This window comes from Chelmon rostratus, chromosome 5, assembly GCF_017976325.1.
Source record: "Chelmon rostratus isolate fCheRos1 chromosome 5, fCheRos1.pri, whole genome shotgun sequence".
In the NCBI taxonomy this organism is placed as follows: domain Eukaryota; kingdom Metazoa; phylum Chordata; class Actinopteri; order Chaetodontiformes; family Chaetodontidae; genus Chelmon; species Chelmon rostratus.
In genome coordinates, this window is record NC_055662.1 from 20,438,576 (window position 1) to 20,456,200 (window position 17,625).

Consider the following 17,625-nt stretch of genomic DNA (forward strand, 5'->3'; position numbering starts at 1 on the left):
GAGGAAGAAGATGATAAGGGCAATCACTATTATATAAAATCTGCTCGTTAGCAATGACACCCAAATAGGTTTTAATTCTTCACTCCCACGCCTCTCCTCCACTGGTGCATCTCAATTATTTGTTCAGAGGCTGGTGTGACAATAGTGTCGGCTGTGGGAGCCTTTGGGATGCTAAGCAGGGCGCATGAGGTTGAATATAAGTCATTTTCAGTGGGCTGAACCTGGCGCTTTGTGCTTCTGGAGAGGAGAAGCTTCAAAGCTACGTTTAAAGAGAGGAAACAAAAGAGCAAAACTTGATCCGATCGGCCTGCCTGCTTTTGAAGTTGCGAAGCTGCAGCCCAGAGTGTCGGCTGCTCATATCCATCTTGTGAAGATCACACACACCTCTCCTGAACACGACATGCATCTGCACATATGCCCATTCCAGATGTGATTCATGCCATGATGTCCCACTTCTGCATGAATGATGATAGCATGACCTCCGTCTAAACATCTCTCTCTGTAAAGTTGCTCAGGTAGAGTTTGCCTTTCAAATTCTTTTTTCTGACACATGTCTCTGAAATTTGGGGAATGCACAAGTTGAAATTATGCACTGGAGAAAGTACAATTTGCACCATCCCTGTGACCATTCAGAGTCAGACTGAATTTGTCTGAGTCTAGAACCCAAAAAACTCAAATTATGTTCGTCTTTATGTTCAGATTTCATAAAAAATGGCCAAAAAAATGCTGCATGATCACTGTAATATTATTACTGTATGTCCCCTTTACATTTACAGCCAAAATGTAGTTTTAAAAAATCCTTCTCAATTAAATGTAAATCAGTTTGGTCTGACAAATGCTAGTATGAAATAAGTAAAATAAGCTTACTTATAAATTATGCACTTCACTGAGCAACTGGTGGCAAGCATACAAACATGCGCTGTTTAAATTGATTTAAAAAGTGTGTGGAGAGAAGTAATCATTACAGACGCTAAAATCAGCATAGTGGAAAGTCAGATTGAGCTGCAACGGTACTTAATCTCAAGGTAATTTAATATAAAATAATGGTGGAATCCAAAGGAATTTTTCTTTTTTCCTTTCTTTTCTTATTTCACTCAGCTGTGGTGTGCAAACAGTGACCCCCCGAAAAACGTGTGGGAATTAAAAGGAGCAAATAATACAGCAACAAAGAAGATTCGGTTTTAAGGTTCTTTATAAATATCCTCAGATAAATAGTGTTATATAATACAAGCATAACGTTTTCAATGCACCGCTAAGTAACACACAAAAAAGTGCAACAGGCCTAATTGAACAGCATGAAGGCCTATTTGTCTTTAGCCGACAGGCCTGCCATAGGTTCAAATAAAATAAAGAGAATAGCAAAAAATATAAACAGAGTTGTTGGTTTGCATTTGGAAAGAATTGTTTGTCTCCTAAATCAAAACTTTCTTTGGGTTTAGCATATCTGCTTGTCTGATTGTATTCATCAGTGCCACATTACAGTATGTGGTAAATGCCCTCACAAATTGTGCAAATAAATTATGATTTCAATCAACATGGGTCTAATGAAAAATTCATTACACAGCACAATGTTAACCTTACTTTTTACAACTCTCCTACAGCTGCACTTAACTTAAACTATGAAGTTGCTAATTTCTGTCTTATTTTATGCAATAACGATATCCTTCATGTTTGCGTTACTTTTCAAAAATGACCCGCAATTTACCCGGTTAGGACAGCAGGAGGGCCGGGTGTAGAGGGTTGCCTTTCCCCTCTAGCAGATCGCTTTTCTCCATCACTGAGGCCGGTGAGCAGAGCTGGGTCGGGCCGGACTGCAGCCCCGTCAAACCGGGCACGGGACCCATGGATGGGGTGGGTTTTATTGGCACAGGAACGGCGGGCAGGGTTTGCCCGTTGGCATTGTGGTACAGGCCCTTTGCTGACATACTGAAGGGCGCGTACTCAGATGATGCAGGGACGGGCACGCCACCCATGGATTCCGACAGCATCCCGACGTGCGGCCACATGGAGTTAACCACGCTGCTGAGCTGCGGGGGCACCGGGTAACCTAGGTGGTGCATGACCGAGGTGAGTGGGAGCCCGCTGGCCATCACACCCTTGTAGTCCCGTCCTATAATGTTCTCAATGGCGAATGGGTGTTTAAACCCACCAGGCTGTGCGCAAGCGATGCCCCCGTAACCCTGAAAGTGAGGGAGCCGACCAACGGTGTTTGCCGGGCCGGCTGAGTGCTCATGGTGGCCGGTTGCCGTGCCCAGCTTGCTACCCGGGTGGTGGTGGTGATGGTGAAAGTAATGCATCATCTGGGAGCTCTTGCAGGCCATATGCTCAGCGCGCATTACCTTGAAGCGCTTCCGTCTCCTCAGGAAGCTGCCATTTTCAAACATGTCACCGCAGTCCGGGTGCAGAGCCCAAAAGCTGCCTTTGCCGGGCTGGTCAGGCCGCCGGGGGATCTTGATGAAGCAGTCGTTAAAGGAGAGGTTGTGTCGCAGGGAATTCTGCCACCGCTGCGTATTCTCTCGGTAATACGGAAACCGGTCCATGATGAACTTGTAAATGTCACTCAGCGGCAGCATCTTGTCAGTTGAGTTCTGGATAGCCATCGCTGTCAGAGATATGTAGGAGTATGGAGGCTTCTGGTCGCTGTAAGAGTTCTTCCCAGGACGAGGCATAACTGCTTACTGTCTTCTTCAAGTTTGAATTGTTAAATTGAACAGCCTTTAAAGTTATATTTTAAATATCAGAGTTTAAGAAGCTAACTTCATTTCAGTCTCCATCTGACGGATCTGTTCCAAAGTTCTGAGCCATCAGATTAGAAGATGGTAAATTTTCGTTTTATCGATCAATACAGTGTAGCCTGAAGGCCCGCTGCGGTCAGGTAAGGTCCTTGAGAGGCTTCTGCATCCCAAAAGACATCCCCTGAAGACCTTTCTCTGTCAGATTATGCTCTGGGCGTTGCGCGTAAAAGTCAGTCGCTGTGCGTAAAAGTTGAGAGGTCCTCTCAGTTTCCCCCTGTTCCCGCGGCGAGTGAAGGATGAGAGGGGCCAGTTTGCCTCGCTGTCTGTGTGTGGTGTGTACTCCTCTCCTCTTGTGCGATGCTCCCACTCGCCGAGCGCCGTTTTTGTAAGACCCCCGCAGGTCGCTGGCTCTATTATCTATTATCTAGACACTTAGGGGACACGTCAGGGAAGAGCAGAGGGCTGTGTGTGTGTGTGTGTGTGTGTGTGTGTGTGTGTGTGTGTGTGTGTGCGCGCGCGCGCATGAGTGTGTGCGTGCGTGTGTGTGAGAGAGCGAGAGAGAGTCCAAGAGATGGGGGTAAAGAAATGAATAAAAATGAGGGGTGGGTGGTGCGTTTAACACACGCGTTCGCCTCTAATCTCCTGTTTGCCAATCAAAGAGTCCTGCGTAAAATACACAGGACTCTGATTTTAACCACTGAACTGTGTTTAAAGGGACCATTCTTCCAAATGTCTTCTGAATCCCCAGCAGCTCCACGACTGCTCCTCTGAAGCTGACCCTGACCTTTGACCTCTCCAGTCAAAAAAACACGCCATTTGAATGGAATACATCCCATGCTGTAATGTTATGGTGTTGCTGTTTTGAAGTATGCATTTCTAAAAGCACGTTGCCCGTTTTCACAATCAAGATGTTCAGTGATGCTGAGATGACGTGATCGAAACTACCAGAGAACAGAGGATGTGGGTTTGATCTGCAATCTTCTCAAATTTCACTCGGGGAAATAAATAGTAAAGAACGGAATACATGAATACAACCTCTTTGTTAAATGTGCTCGACTGCACTTTCAGACTTTGCGAACAATAAATCATGTCTTCCTTTGCGCACAATCATCAGTGCGCTACTCCTCTGCTCTCAATTACACGAACGCGCGCGCGCGCCCACACAAACACACACAGAAAGAGAGAGAGAGAGAGAGGGGGGGGGGTGTTGTTGTTGATTAATTGCTGAGAGGGGAGTCCGGCGGCTGTCTGTCTGTTCAAACATTCTCCGGTGAATCCTACAAGGATGTAAACAAACTTCATCCCCTGCTCTGAATTCTGTTCAGCGGAGAACAACAAAAGCTGCTCCCCTTCCCGTGTTTTTTTCTCTTCTCTAGCCAGGTGTCATGACTGGGTCCTTGACGGCTCCTGTCTTCCCCGGTGCCCCGGTGGGCCCCCGAATACATTACAATAATTAAGCCTTCCGTGATTTAGCCTCCTAGGAGAGAAGTCCAACAATGTAATTAAGGGCGAGCTCGCTGTATTAGGTATGAATATTCAAAACTGTGTCAATTAATTAGCCGCTGTGTCTCTCCCGTTATGTCTCAGTCCTTCAAGCCCACTCAAAAGGTCAACTGTGTCGACGGAGAGCATATTTTAAGAACATCATGTAATTGCAAGGAAATCACTTTTTAGTGCCACTTCGCTTGAAAAAAGAGCGGACAATTATACATTCACTGCTAAATAAAGACAGTCGTTGTTGTGCTTGTGTTGTTTTTTTCCCCTGTTTTCTTTGCATAATTGTTTTCCTGGCGCCTGAAAAATGAGTTTTGAAACTCTGAGGCCCTCAGAGGCCAAGACGGGTAAAAGCATCCTCTTTAAACGCCCGGGAAAGATCAATATTAAATCTGTTTTCACAAAGGGGGCCGTTAAATAGACACCGTGGCTGATCTGCATAACAAAATTAATTAGGTAGTCTACGGCAGCCTTCGCCTGCACCCAACTCCTGGACAAATAACTAGTTGTAAAGCACACCTTCTGGGCATACGGAACATATGCTGGAATTATCCTTAATTGACTAATTACATAAATTACTCATTAAGTTTACAGCACATCAATTATAAAAGATGTATCAATTAATTTTGCATAAATTACAAGCGGCACGCTGCACGAAGAGGGCGGCGGAGGGAATGAGGGTCGCCAGGAGGGGGTCTAGTCTAAGGTGGAGCGCTTCTGTGTGTGTGTGTGTGTGTGTGTGTGTGCATGTGTGTTTGTGTGTGTGCATGTGTGTGTGAGTGACGGTCGTCTGTTTGTTTCCTGTCTCTAATAATTATTTGTTCAGCTTAAGGGCAAAGATATTCTTTCTCTCTCTCCCATTCGCAAAGGGAAAGTGTGGGGGTAATGGCAATTATACTAATAATAATAATCTTAAAGACCTCTCTCCAAGTCATAAGGGGCGCATCGTCGCGGAGAGAGCCATTAAAATCAATTAGCGAGGCCCATTGTTTTCAATGGAAAATTAAACCAGTTCAGGACTGCTCGGCAGACGCTGTAAGCCTTACTTGTATAATGGGAAATTATTTAGAGGCAAAATACGGCAGATCATTCCGTTTCCCCATAAAAGAGCGAGCAGGCAGGAGCATTAATGGATCAAAGCTGCAGAGTGTCTGCCTGTTGCCTTCAACAGTTAGTCAGTCAGTCAGCTCAGGTAAAATTATATCATCATTATTCACCACAGAGGCAAATTTATAGTTTATTGCATGAAGCTTTCAGTCCTGCATTCTTCCTAAAATCTCTGACCTTTGACTTCCAGAACAGCAGTAAGAAAACTGTCACCAGAATAAAATGAGCAAAGCTTTGTAACTGTTCATTTCTTTGGGCCAAACCTAACGACTAATGTCATCTTACCCACCAGTGTCTGTATTATAAACTAATATTTGAATGTTGAATATCATTCTGAGAAATCTCTGGTCAGAACATACTGTAAATGGGAATGTTACGGGGATGGACAAAATAGCAGGAACACCAGAGAGCACACTGGAATCTAAATCAATAGACTTGCAATAAATATATTTTTTAATTCAATTAATTTTAACGGTGAGAGATGTGTTAATGCTAATGTACTAATGTTTAGACTTTAGGTTGTGGTGCTGTTGTGCTGGACGGCACTGTATGACTGTATGACACTGAGGGTTTGAGTATGTTTTTGAATTTCATTTTCTGCTTAATTAGTTCCATGCTGAGGAAAATGGCTCATATACAGCACCTAAAGATGTGCAATTCAAACAAATTTCCAATCTGAATTTTGGCATTACAGGACAGAATGTTGGACAGGTCCAACATCTGCAGATGAAAATGACAAAAAAAACAACAACCTGGAATTAAAATGAATAAAATGATAAAGACATGCGAAAAGGAATTCTGGTATTTTAAATTTTCTTAATAAATTTCATAGTTTTTATGGTCAGCACTGATTGAAATAAATGCTGCCAGTGTAGATGGATTATACAGGCATCTGAGCAGCAACAGTATGTCTTATAAACCTTTGTGTTGAGGCTGTGATTGGTGCTTCTGTCCTGCTTACTCATCGGTTCGTCTTTCTCCGCATTACCATAAATACACGGCAGCTCACTTTCTGCGGTCTATCTGTGAGGAACTCCTTGATCCACCGTATAACATGGTTGTTGGTGTGACATTAACGACAAAAGTCACGTTATTTAAAGAGTTCCTCACAGACGAGGTGTGTCTTGAGCTGTGTGTAAGTTTTGTGTTTTGTTTCTCCTGTACAGTAATGAATTGCAAATTATGAATTCAACCTGCCAATTTTAAAAGTATGCTGATGCGATGCTATGTATGCAGAAAGGGGAAAAAGCTGATTAGTCGACCTATTTCCATCACATTGATGAGCTCCCTAAATAGTGTTAAGACATTGCCCTTTATATTAATGCCATTATTTTTGACCTGTTTTGTCTGATGATCATCCTGTTGAAGCAGTAGAGGAGTTTAAATATTTGGAAACCTTTTTTGATTTCACGTGAAGATTTACAGCCAACAGATAGAACATTTTTAAAAAGCAATGCATCTAACCAGGAAGTTGATTTCATACAATATAAGTGAGAACGTTTCAGAGATTGTTCACAGAAGTCATGTTGAAAGTGCTTTAACTTTTAAAAAGTGGACATGTATGGGCACCTATAGGGGTAATAACAAAAACAGACTGTCCAGAATGACAAAGCATAAAGTAAAACTTTTAGGAAAGAGTAAAAACAACTGGGATGTATATTTAAACAAATTGTGGCTGATCCTGTTGATCCCCTTCTAAAAGAATTCATAAAACTGCCTCAGGAAGACGCTGCAGATGCTGTAAACACTGCTCACACAGGAGTCATGTCCATCATTGTCTGTACTGTGCATAAAGTCTTACTTATTATTGTGTGTATTTACTATCATGTGATTTTAACCAATCTGTGAAGCTGAGGGCAAATTTCCACATTTGTGGACAATAAAGATTTTTATTATGCTTCTCTTACAACTTACAACTAACGTTGACTAGATCCAACTTAAGTTTGTTTTGATGAGAAAAATCAGGAGCAGTTGATGAACGTAATTCTGCATTTGCTCTACTTCTATCCTTTCCTTTCCATAGTTAGTAAAAGTGGACAGTATAGGCTAATAGGACCCTCGTACCTCGTTGACCTTACACATCCTCCTCTCACTATGCTCATATCTATTTGATTTTCAGTTTCTCAATTCAGAGGGAGGCTCTGAAGATTCCCCTTCCGTACCTTTTCTGGCTCATATCTTTCACATTGCTTGTGTTCACACTGAATACAGCTCTAACAAACGTGAAGGGTTTGTAGTCTATATCATGACATGCTCATAGACTCTCACCAGCCCGCCACCTACTGAACAGCGCTTCCCTCAGGTGACCTTCTCTCGTTATAGTCATACTGAGGCCCTCTTATCTTTTGTCAGCCACGAGAGCAAACTCGAGTTCCCTTGTATGGTGTCTGTGAGGGTTTTCTTCATATCTCATAGGAATTTAAAGAGCCCTGATAAGGTTGCAATAGACTGCAACTACGCAGTGACCTCACTGAGGTCTGTTCCTCCCCATCAGCTGCCATTACAGGCTGTCAGTTGCTCTACTCACAGCAGTCATTCATCAAGATCATAATGATCATAATGCATACATAAGATCACTTCAGATCTCAAAGGAAAACATCAAACATGAGGTACACTAAATCTTAAACTTTTCAGGTACGAGTTTTTCATTTTCAACATTTTATCTCAAACATCTGGAGCAAACATCAGGTTTTGTGTAAATTCATTAGAGGGTACATCAACGCTGAGGAATCGCACAGGTCAAGGAAGAGATAGGGATGTCTCATGAATTCATATTTATTATATCACAGGGAAAGGACATATTGTGTTTCGCATCAGGAACATGACTCACTTTATTTAAAAAAGTCTCAGTGTGCGAGAGGTGTTAATGTCACAGCTCCTTTCTCTGCTTCGCCTACTGTTGCCAGTTTTAATTTAGCGAGTTCTGGCTTATTTTTTAAAGGGCTCATCAAAGGTATCCAGGGAAATTAATTATAAATTGAAGGAAAAAGTAACAAAGCTAAAGTAGGTACACCAGAAGTTGGATTAATTGTTCTGGTGCAACATGTGAAGACATGTTTCAGATATTATAAATAATTCCTTTGTAAATATATGGTATATATGCAATATCATGCCCCTTTATTCTCACACTGTATTACTTAAAGATCCCCTCCACACATGTTTTAAGGTGCATGTAAATACTGTACTTTGATTAATAATGTGTGCCTGATATAGCTTTTCCAAAACAAAGTTCTAACATCTTGTTAAAATCCTTAAAATTATCTGTATTCTCTCTAAAAACAAACCCTGAATCTATGATTATGCAATAATGTATGTATGTATGATGTTTACTGAAAGGTCTGTTCTCACTGTTTGTGCACTGGTGTGTAAGTTGAATATTGGACCAATTTTCCAAAGAGCACAGAGAAACTTTCCACTTTCAGCAGATGAATGTGAAAACAGCTTTCTGGTGTCCAGTGAAGCTCAAACACTCAACTATAGGAAAAAGAAGAAAAACAGATTTTTGAATAGAGTGGGTTTTATTTTGAAGATTGTGACAGGAAGTCATATGTCTGGCTTCACTCTGGTCTGAGAGTGCAAAGACCTTTTGGCTCTCTGCATTGATAGTGCACTAACTCAGCCTCCATTACGGTAAGACCAGAGGATCACTGCCTTCACCGCAAATGGGAAACCATTCTAGAGATGCTCGTATTGCCTACTGCAGTGAAAAGAGCTGGGGTATGGTGGATTCCAGTGAATGTGGTAATGAAGTCATACAGTAACAGTGAAAAAGGCTTACACACACATACAATTACACACATGCACATGCAGGGTTTTTTTTTTTTTACCATTGGCAACACTCAGAAGAAGTCACACAGTCAGCACAACAGCAGTCAGCGTGGACTAAACTGACTAAACATAACATAAAGCTATTGTAATTTACACTTAATTTTGCTACATTCTCATACATCTACATCTTAGAAGAAAAAAATAAAAATGCATAAACTCAGAATTGGGACATAAAACTTAGCGCCTATTTTCATTCCTTGATGACCTCTGTGAAAGACCTGTGGCAAGACAGGGAAAAGAGCAGGTAAGGCAGATTTTGTAATAGTGTGAGATTTGTGGCGTTTCACTGTGCTGCCCCAGTCATAGAGTGGTTTACAGCCCATCCCAGAATATACCATTCCCTTCACATTTATACTCTCCGCTATATTCCTCAATCCCACATGATCAGTTGTCACTCTTGGACATAATGAATGCTCGATGTCTGAACAAACCTGCAGAAGATTGTCAGGCATGGATCAGACATGCAAAAGGATTCTTTCCCAGGTGCAGAAGATAGGACAAGAGGTGTGATGTGGATGAGAACTTGGCTGGCACTGCTGTATTCCTATATATGTAGTTATTGTATAGAAGTATGTAAAGTGAACATGTATAGCTTTGTATTGCTTTGCTTGAATAACTTTAGTTTTCACTTTTCTATGCTTCATGGAAAAATGACAAATTAAGTCTACTGAAGCAGATTGTAGCATTTCTGATTAATTTCTTTGACATATACTTCAAAGTAGCACAATCCAATGAAGAAGTGCTGTTTTTTGTTGTGATGGAATCTTAGTTTATGCCAAAAAAAAAAAAAAAACTTTAAGTACAATATGTAAGTTACCTGTTTCCAGTCATTGTTGAATGAGTGACAGAGTGTTGTCAGACAAATGTTGTATGAAGTGTTTTGGTTGCATCAGTGCATTTTGGGTGTGAGATTGAGGGCTGTGTTGAGTGTCAGTAGAGACAATTTTCTGAACAGTTTGAAAACCTGAACTCACTATATGTACACCTCCGTGTGTGTTGCCATTTATAAAAATACAAACAGAACATCTCATTTCTGTGACTCTTTTCAGTGCCAGTACGTGCAGGTGTGCAGGTGTTCCTGACCCCCAGGTGCCCCAGAAGCTCCAGATTCACTGCACATCAGTGGGTTTTGGTAATTCAATTAACTGCAAATCTGTTAAGGCAAAAAAAGAAAATAAATCAGGTCCTGCATTATTATTGTATGTGGTGACCTAATGTTGTAGAGTGGACCTGTGTCAAAAAAAAGACTTTAAATATTTTTGTTTATACCGTGCCTGCATGGTCCCCACTTTACCTTGTGTTCAATCTAATTATCACTGTGACTAGTGGAAACCCTTGGGACCTGTACTCCAGGATATGAGGGTAGATGCTTTGCATATGGATAATGCATATAGAGGGTAGTTGGGGGGTCCATAGGGGCCCAGCAAATGCTTACAGGTTAATTTTGATCATGATAGATAGATAGATAGATAGATAGATAGATAGATAGATAGATAGATAGATAGATAGATAGAGAGTAAAATATAAAGAAATAAAAAGATAAATCCAGTGGCTCCCTAACCCAATGATAAATGACTCGTCCATTTTGAATATTAAGGTTTCATCTTTGGCCAACTCTCCTTTATGTGTGTGTGTGTGTGTGTGCGCGTGTGAGAAACCCAGTTTCTGTCCTCGGGTATTCTCTGTGTTCTCTGGTTGTTACTTACAGGCCATCTTCCAGATTAATTAAAGTGCTCCCTGCAACACACACACACACACACAAACACGCGCGCGCACACACACACACACACACGAAGCATTGCAGTTCACTTTGATTCTGGCTGTGGTTTTAATCACATTGCGGCAAAACAGAAAAAAAGCGTGAAATAGCGAGCGGCGCATCACGACGTCTCTGCGCGCCAGAAGTGTGACGGTGCTGCTCGGCAGCCGCTGCCAATATGAGGCTAGTGCTGGTGGAGCGCTGCTGTTTAGCATTCACTACGTTTGTAATTGGTGGATGCCGAGGCTGTGTATAGGTGTGATAGGATAGGTGTGTATGCGCGCATGTATCGGGGGCGGTCGTGAAGGGGGGGCTGCTCCCTACCGCAGGGAGCGCGGTTGAATCGCCGAGCGCGCCTCCGTCGGATCTCCTCTTCCTGCCGTCACACCCACTGCTCGGTGTTGTGGGTTCACCCCGTAGAGAAGGGGAGGACCGACGGCACACACACACACACACACACACACCCGCACACACAGCAGCAGAGAGTGCTGCAGTGTGAGCGCAGCGGGGGACTCGGGAGCAGAGAAAACACACACACACATACATATACACGCGCGCACACACAAACACACACACTGCCTTGTTGTCGAAACTTGGTCTATGGAGAGATCTGCAGCGGCACCGTAGCGACGCAGGCCGACATGGAAGAGTATTTGCGGAGGGTCCAGAGCAGACTCGGGGTGAGTGAGAGCCTTCAGCGGCGTTAAAACCAGGCTGCGGGTGTAATGAATGAGACCATGACGGGAAGGCTGATGCCGCTGTGCTACAGGCTGCGTTCCTGTTGCTGAAAAAGCTCACGGCAAAAGCCTCTCGCGTCCTTTCGGTCCCCCAAGCACCTGTAGCTCGACAATATGACAGTACAGGGGGAAGGGAAGGCGTGCTTGGCCCCATACAATAAGCTCGTTGTGTTTACAGGAGCGTCAGTGTGTGAATTTGAATGAGGTGCTGATTTCTAATGAGGGGGAGGCGTGACATCAACAAGTTTAGCCAGAGGCTGTCCTTCCCTGCTATCTCGTTGCTCTGCAGATACTGACTCATAATTTGCATTTGATCCAGGACTGAATGTCTGTTCACACACATAAAAAAGTCTCATGGAAATGCTAAGCAATCTAATTTATATAGACTTAAATGACTGTGGAGCCTTAGGGGGCACACATGCTTGCATATTGTTATAGATTTGTGGTTCTGTCCTCTGTATACAGTCTTGGCCTGTATACATCAGGTCTGCCAGGAGAGCCCTGCAACACTTGCACAGACGGTCACATCAGGGAGCCTTTCCTGGATGATGCACATGCCTTGAGGCTATGGGCTGTTGAGCTCCTAAATTTGCTCTTTCTAGATGTGCTTGTATGAATGGCGTGACCATGTCATCCCTTGCGGTGCGTGGCCATGACAGCGTCTTTCAGAGGTTTGGAGCAGCGAGCACATACACTCTCACCTGTTTGTGATGACTCAGTGTCCATTTGTTGTTGACACCGCTGCACTTCCGGCATCTTTGTGCTTCTGTTTTGGCTGACTTTAATACCTTGTGTTTTTTTCATTTAATTTCTCTTATGGGAACATGCCCAGAAAGTTAATGTTCGGGATTGATCGGAAATAACTCTGCCTGCCTCTGTTGGCTGAAGAGCACAGACACTATTATACAGTGACTTAATATTGATGTTGATGTTAATATTGATGTCATTTAATGTTTTGTTTAATGAGTTGATTTCATCTTTTTTTCATGCATTGGAAAGGGTTGGAAAACATAAACACACACATACTTTTGACTGTTATTATTATTATTGATATACGTTTGTACATGCGCACATAATTTACTGCTATTTTTCTACAATTGGATGTCAATTTCTTAGAATATAATCATCAGTCACATTCAATTTATCCCACTGATCGGCCCCCACTCTGCAGGCAATATTATACTGCAATCCAATCCAATCTTACTTTAAGGTGCATGCGGTTCCTGCTCTGGAGCTTTTGATTACATCACATGATCTTCATCAGCAGATGGAGCTTTTCAAGTGGTCATACAGTGCAGGTGTTCAAATTTCCTTTTTTTGACCACTTTAAAGACCGAGCTTCAACATTCATCCTTACACCTTGCAAACGGCCGTTTACAAAAGTCCATTTAGTGGTAGTTTTCTAAGAGCTTTCAGTCATATATTACATGACCGCCATCAGCAGATGAAGGTTGTGTATGAGCAATTTTGTGCCTCTGGAATGTGTATTTAGGTGATTGAACATTAAACGTATAGGTGATGGTGTTCATTTGTAGAAAAGCTGATTTCTGAGCCTCTGAAGTAGAACATACTGAATATGAACATAAAAATTAGCAAAATGATTTTTATTTAAGGAGATACTGGAGATAATATGTTGATGTACACCAGCTTTTACATTGAATGTTACTAAATGACAATTAATTGAGTTACAAGTCAGTTCCATGATATGTTCCATGTGACTGACTGACTATTTCTAAGCAAATTTGAAGTCCATTTCATGCTATACAGGAATTAATGGGAGTCAGTGGATGCCATGAAAGTAGAAAATCAGTCTACAAATGCATGGTGTTCTTTGGTAAATGGGCAGCAGTAATGTAAATATGTCGATATTTCATACATTGTTGGTAATCCCTGGATGCATGCTTATATTTGCTTTATTTTTGTAATTAATTATAATTTCAGTCACGCGACAGCATTCAGAATATTCAGTTTATTCATAAAAACAGGTGTCTGTCATCACAATACAAACATGCATATGAACGGCCTGTCTGGAATGAAATTTGAAGAGGATAAGAGCTTTTATGTTGGATGTACTTCACAGAAACGTGGGGAAAGCTGAGGAGAGGAAAAGATCAAAGAAGCAAATCCGCAGATCAGAGCACAGCAGGGTAATTGAGCGATAAGCAGGGCAAGTGATGAGTGTCATGGAGGTTGCAGATAAAGTGTAACACATGTTATCATTTCTATTTCTCTCTCCCGCACACACAACCGTGCACACAGATGCACTTTATCTCTCTCTCTTAGCTCTCCTATATAAACTTTGATGATTCGCTCTTTTGCTGACCACTCTCCTCTCTGTCATTCTCTCTCTCTCTCTCTGTCTCTCTCTCTCTCTCTCTCTCTGTCTCTACTCTCTGGATGGCCACCGTCCAGAACATCCATACCTCTAATTGGCCTGGCTCTTAGTGCTTACTGAACATATCCGTCTTTCTCGCTCAGTTTTTCTCTGTATAGCTCCACAGCTATCCCTCCTTCACTCATCACTCGGTATAAAGCTCAAGCAATGTGCTGAGTGGGCTTCTAGCACACACACACACACACACACACACACACACACACACACACACACACATTCAGACACCTGAAAAGGGTTTTTAGGACCACTTTGACTCTGGCTTTGGCTTCATGCTTAGTACCAAAATTTCATCATTCCAATTGCCTCAAAGTGCCAACATTTGTTACTGTTCATCCCAGTAAATGTTTACGACAGCACATAATAGTTGAGTTGTAAAACATACAGCTAAATGAGGTGTGTTCACTGCCTTTCTATGCACTCCTGCTGTGAAAAGGAAGGTTGGCTATGGGATGTGCAATCATTTTAAACTACAATGACTGACCCAAAATAAAAAATAAAAATACTGATACACTTTCACTAAGCATACTTTTTCTTTTTCCCAAATTACACTGCAAGGCATGCATTAGAAAGTGCAAATGTGTGCATGTATGTTGTGTAAATGGTAATATTGTGGCTGACAGAGTCGCTGCACAGCAAGAGGAAACTGCCTCTCTTTCTCAGACCAGGTCCTTCCTGTGTACAGTTTGTGTGTCCTGTGCTACCAGGGTTTCCTCAAAGTGCTTCAGCTTTGCTTCACAGTCCACAGAGATATTAGTAGAGATGTCTGTTTGTGATGGACAGGGACTTGTTTGAAGTGTTTGCAAACATCACATTGGGAACATTTGCTGTTTCAGACCACATTTAAAGGTTGTATGTAACTGCCCCACAGCTTTTATACATGGTTACTGTAAGTGAGTCAGTCTCCTCATTTCAGAGTGATATTTGGCTCAATATACATTGAGGCAGCTGGGCATCTAAATGAGAGTCAGAGGAGAGGAGAGGGGTTGAATGTGGTGAGAAATGGAAGAGGTAGAGCTCAGAGGGAGAGCACTCAGATTGAAGGATATCAGATGGCCAATGCATGCTCGTGCACACACACACACACACACACACACACACACCAATGTTCTCTCGCTGCAGTATAACAGACACTGAGTGGCCTTTTCTCCTGCTAATGCATTGCTTCCCTTCTATCTAATATTGATTTACTTTCCTCCTCCCTTCTATGAAGGAACCAGCTGCAGACCTCCTCCCCCTCTCCTTCTCTCTTTCTCACACACCTTCTCCCCTTTCTGTTCCTCCGCTCAATTCCATCTTCATAGTGTTCTCTCCCTCCATTTCCTTCACATTTTCACTCCCTCTTATCTAATTTCTTCCTCCTCCTTCCCCTCTTTTCTCCCTATCACATTTTTTCACCTGTCTATCTCCCATGTTCTTTCCTGTTCCTTTCTCCCCCACCTCTTCCACATGTCTGCCTTATCAACCTGCAGCCCATACTCCCTATATTTCAGCTCCCTTTTTTATAGACCGCTTAGAACCCATTGTCCTCCTTCCTCCAATCTCACTACACTCCTTCCTTTCTCATTCTCAGTCTAATCAACAGCCTCTAACCTCTCTCCTCCCTCTCTCTCTGTGCTTTGGCCTCTCATTTCTTCTCCCCTCATTTCATTTATCCATCTGGCCTTAATAGTGACGGCCTGTGAACAGAAACAAGGCACTAGCTTCATTCTGTATGCATTATTACCGGTACTCTATTCATGTATCCCCAGCATTAAGCTCCCTTAAATCACCAGACTCCATTATATATTTGACATGGCAACAAATGTGCTAAGTGTTAGCTAAGCTTCCAGGGTGATGATTTTAGAAAGCTGGATTGCCCAATTAGATGAAAGTTTAAAAGTCACTCTAGTCTGTGGGGCTCAAAAGACCCATTAGCCCATTAACTACACATTTACAGTACTGTTGAGTTTGTAGACTGATTTTCTGATTGACTCTCAAGGCAGACATTGACTTCCATTCATTTCTGTACCGTACAACCCTGATTCAAACAAAGCTTGGCTGCTGCGTAAAATGCAATCATTTTCAAAAGAGCTGTATTTACTGACACCGGTTTTACAAGTGTTCCTGAGCCCATGTAGTAACATCCTTTATACAATCACGTGTTCACAAAGTGGTGAACCTCGCTCCATCCTTGCTTGTGAATGAATGAGCCTTTCCAGGACGCTCCTTTCATACCCAATCATGATACTATCACCTGTTACCAATCACCCTGTTTACCTGTGGAATGTTCCAGACAGGTGTTTTTCGAGCGTTCCACAACTTTCCCAGTCTTTAGTTGCTCCTGTCCCAACTTGTCTGAAACAGAATAAGCATATATTTACAAAAATCAATGGAGTTGATGAGGTGAAATATTGAATATATTGTCTTTGTACTGTTTTCAATTTAGTATATATCAAAAAGTGATTAGCAAAGGTTGTTTTTAGATAGAAAGCTTCCTGTGGAACTGGCATGTAACTCACTAATAGTTTGTTGCCATTCAATAACATCCAGCTAGCTGCAGATTGTCCACAAGGGAAAGTTGTTCAGTCACTGACAAACTAGTTACACTCATGCAAATCTGTGTCACCTATAGAACAGGAAAGTTAGCAGCAGACTAGACCTGCAGATGTGTCAGCATGCCCACCTACAGCAGACAAAGAAAGTTTGTGTACTTCTCTGTAAGGGAATCCTTTAAAGTTCAGATTGCTTTCCACAACATACGATTTCCAGTTTTCATATTTGAACAACATTGCTTAACGCTGCAGTGCTCTGCAGGAGCTGACTGTTAATGTGTAAATGTCAGATGTTGGCACCTTTTCATTGCAACTGCATTTTTGTCATAATAATGATGTGTTTTCATCAAAAGACAGAAGTGACTAATTGTTCACTGTGATTGGAGGAACGCAATCTATAAACATATTTAAGTGTATATATATGTATAATCACAGCATGGAACTGAGCTAAAACATACATACTGGATTATACCACTTGAAATACCTTCTCAGACCAAATTATTTTTTCAAAGCCAGTATATCCTGCCTTAGCTAAGGTTAGAAGATGCTTAGAGGTCACACAACTGAGCTCATGACCATAAAGCTGTCAGTTTGGGCTACCTGTGAGAATCTAGCCAGGAAACCTGAATAATCAAGGCTTTCTACTGGTATTTGTCTCTGTATACTTGCTTCTTCCCCTCCACTGCTTCATACGCTCTCATCAGAGCATCCCACAAGTCCATTAAGATGAGCTACAGATAGGCGGGATATTCATTGTATCCACATTTTGCTTCATGATGAGTGGTGCAGGCTGCAGGGCAGTGAGTCAGCTTATCTGTTTTAGATAAAGCGTTGCAGATTGAACAGTGCAAGCTGGGGGTGGTTGAAGGTGATTTTGTTCCCAATTACCAAAAATTATTTAATAGTGTTTCTTTTTACTTTCAATAAATTTAATTAAGGAGGTTGCATTTAATTTCTAAAAAGTTTCGATGTTTGTTTTTTTTTACATTCCCACAAAGACAAATGTTGAACATCCAGTAACTGACCTTTGGATGTAACT

The 17,625-nt window shown here is 42.0% G+C and overlaps 1 protein-coding gene across 1 annotated transcript; it reads right to left on the reverse strand.

Moving 5' to 3' along the window:
- Window positions 1–1,709: 1,709 nt before the first annotated feature.
- On the reverse strand, window positions 1,710–2,669 carry foxb2 (forkhead box B2). The gene has a single exon (XM_041937896.1). It carries the CDS (start codon window positions 2,667–2,669, stop codon window positions 1,710–1,712), a length of 960 nt encoding a protein of 319 aa, XP_041793830.1.
- Window positions 2,670–17,625: the final 14,956 nt, after the last annotated feature.

Coding starts and splice junctions, on each gene's coding strand:
- foxb2 (XM_041937896.1), bottom strand. CDS start 2,669: ATGCCTCGTCCTGGGAAGAACTCTTACAGCGACCAGAAGCCTCCATAC.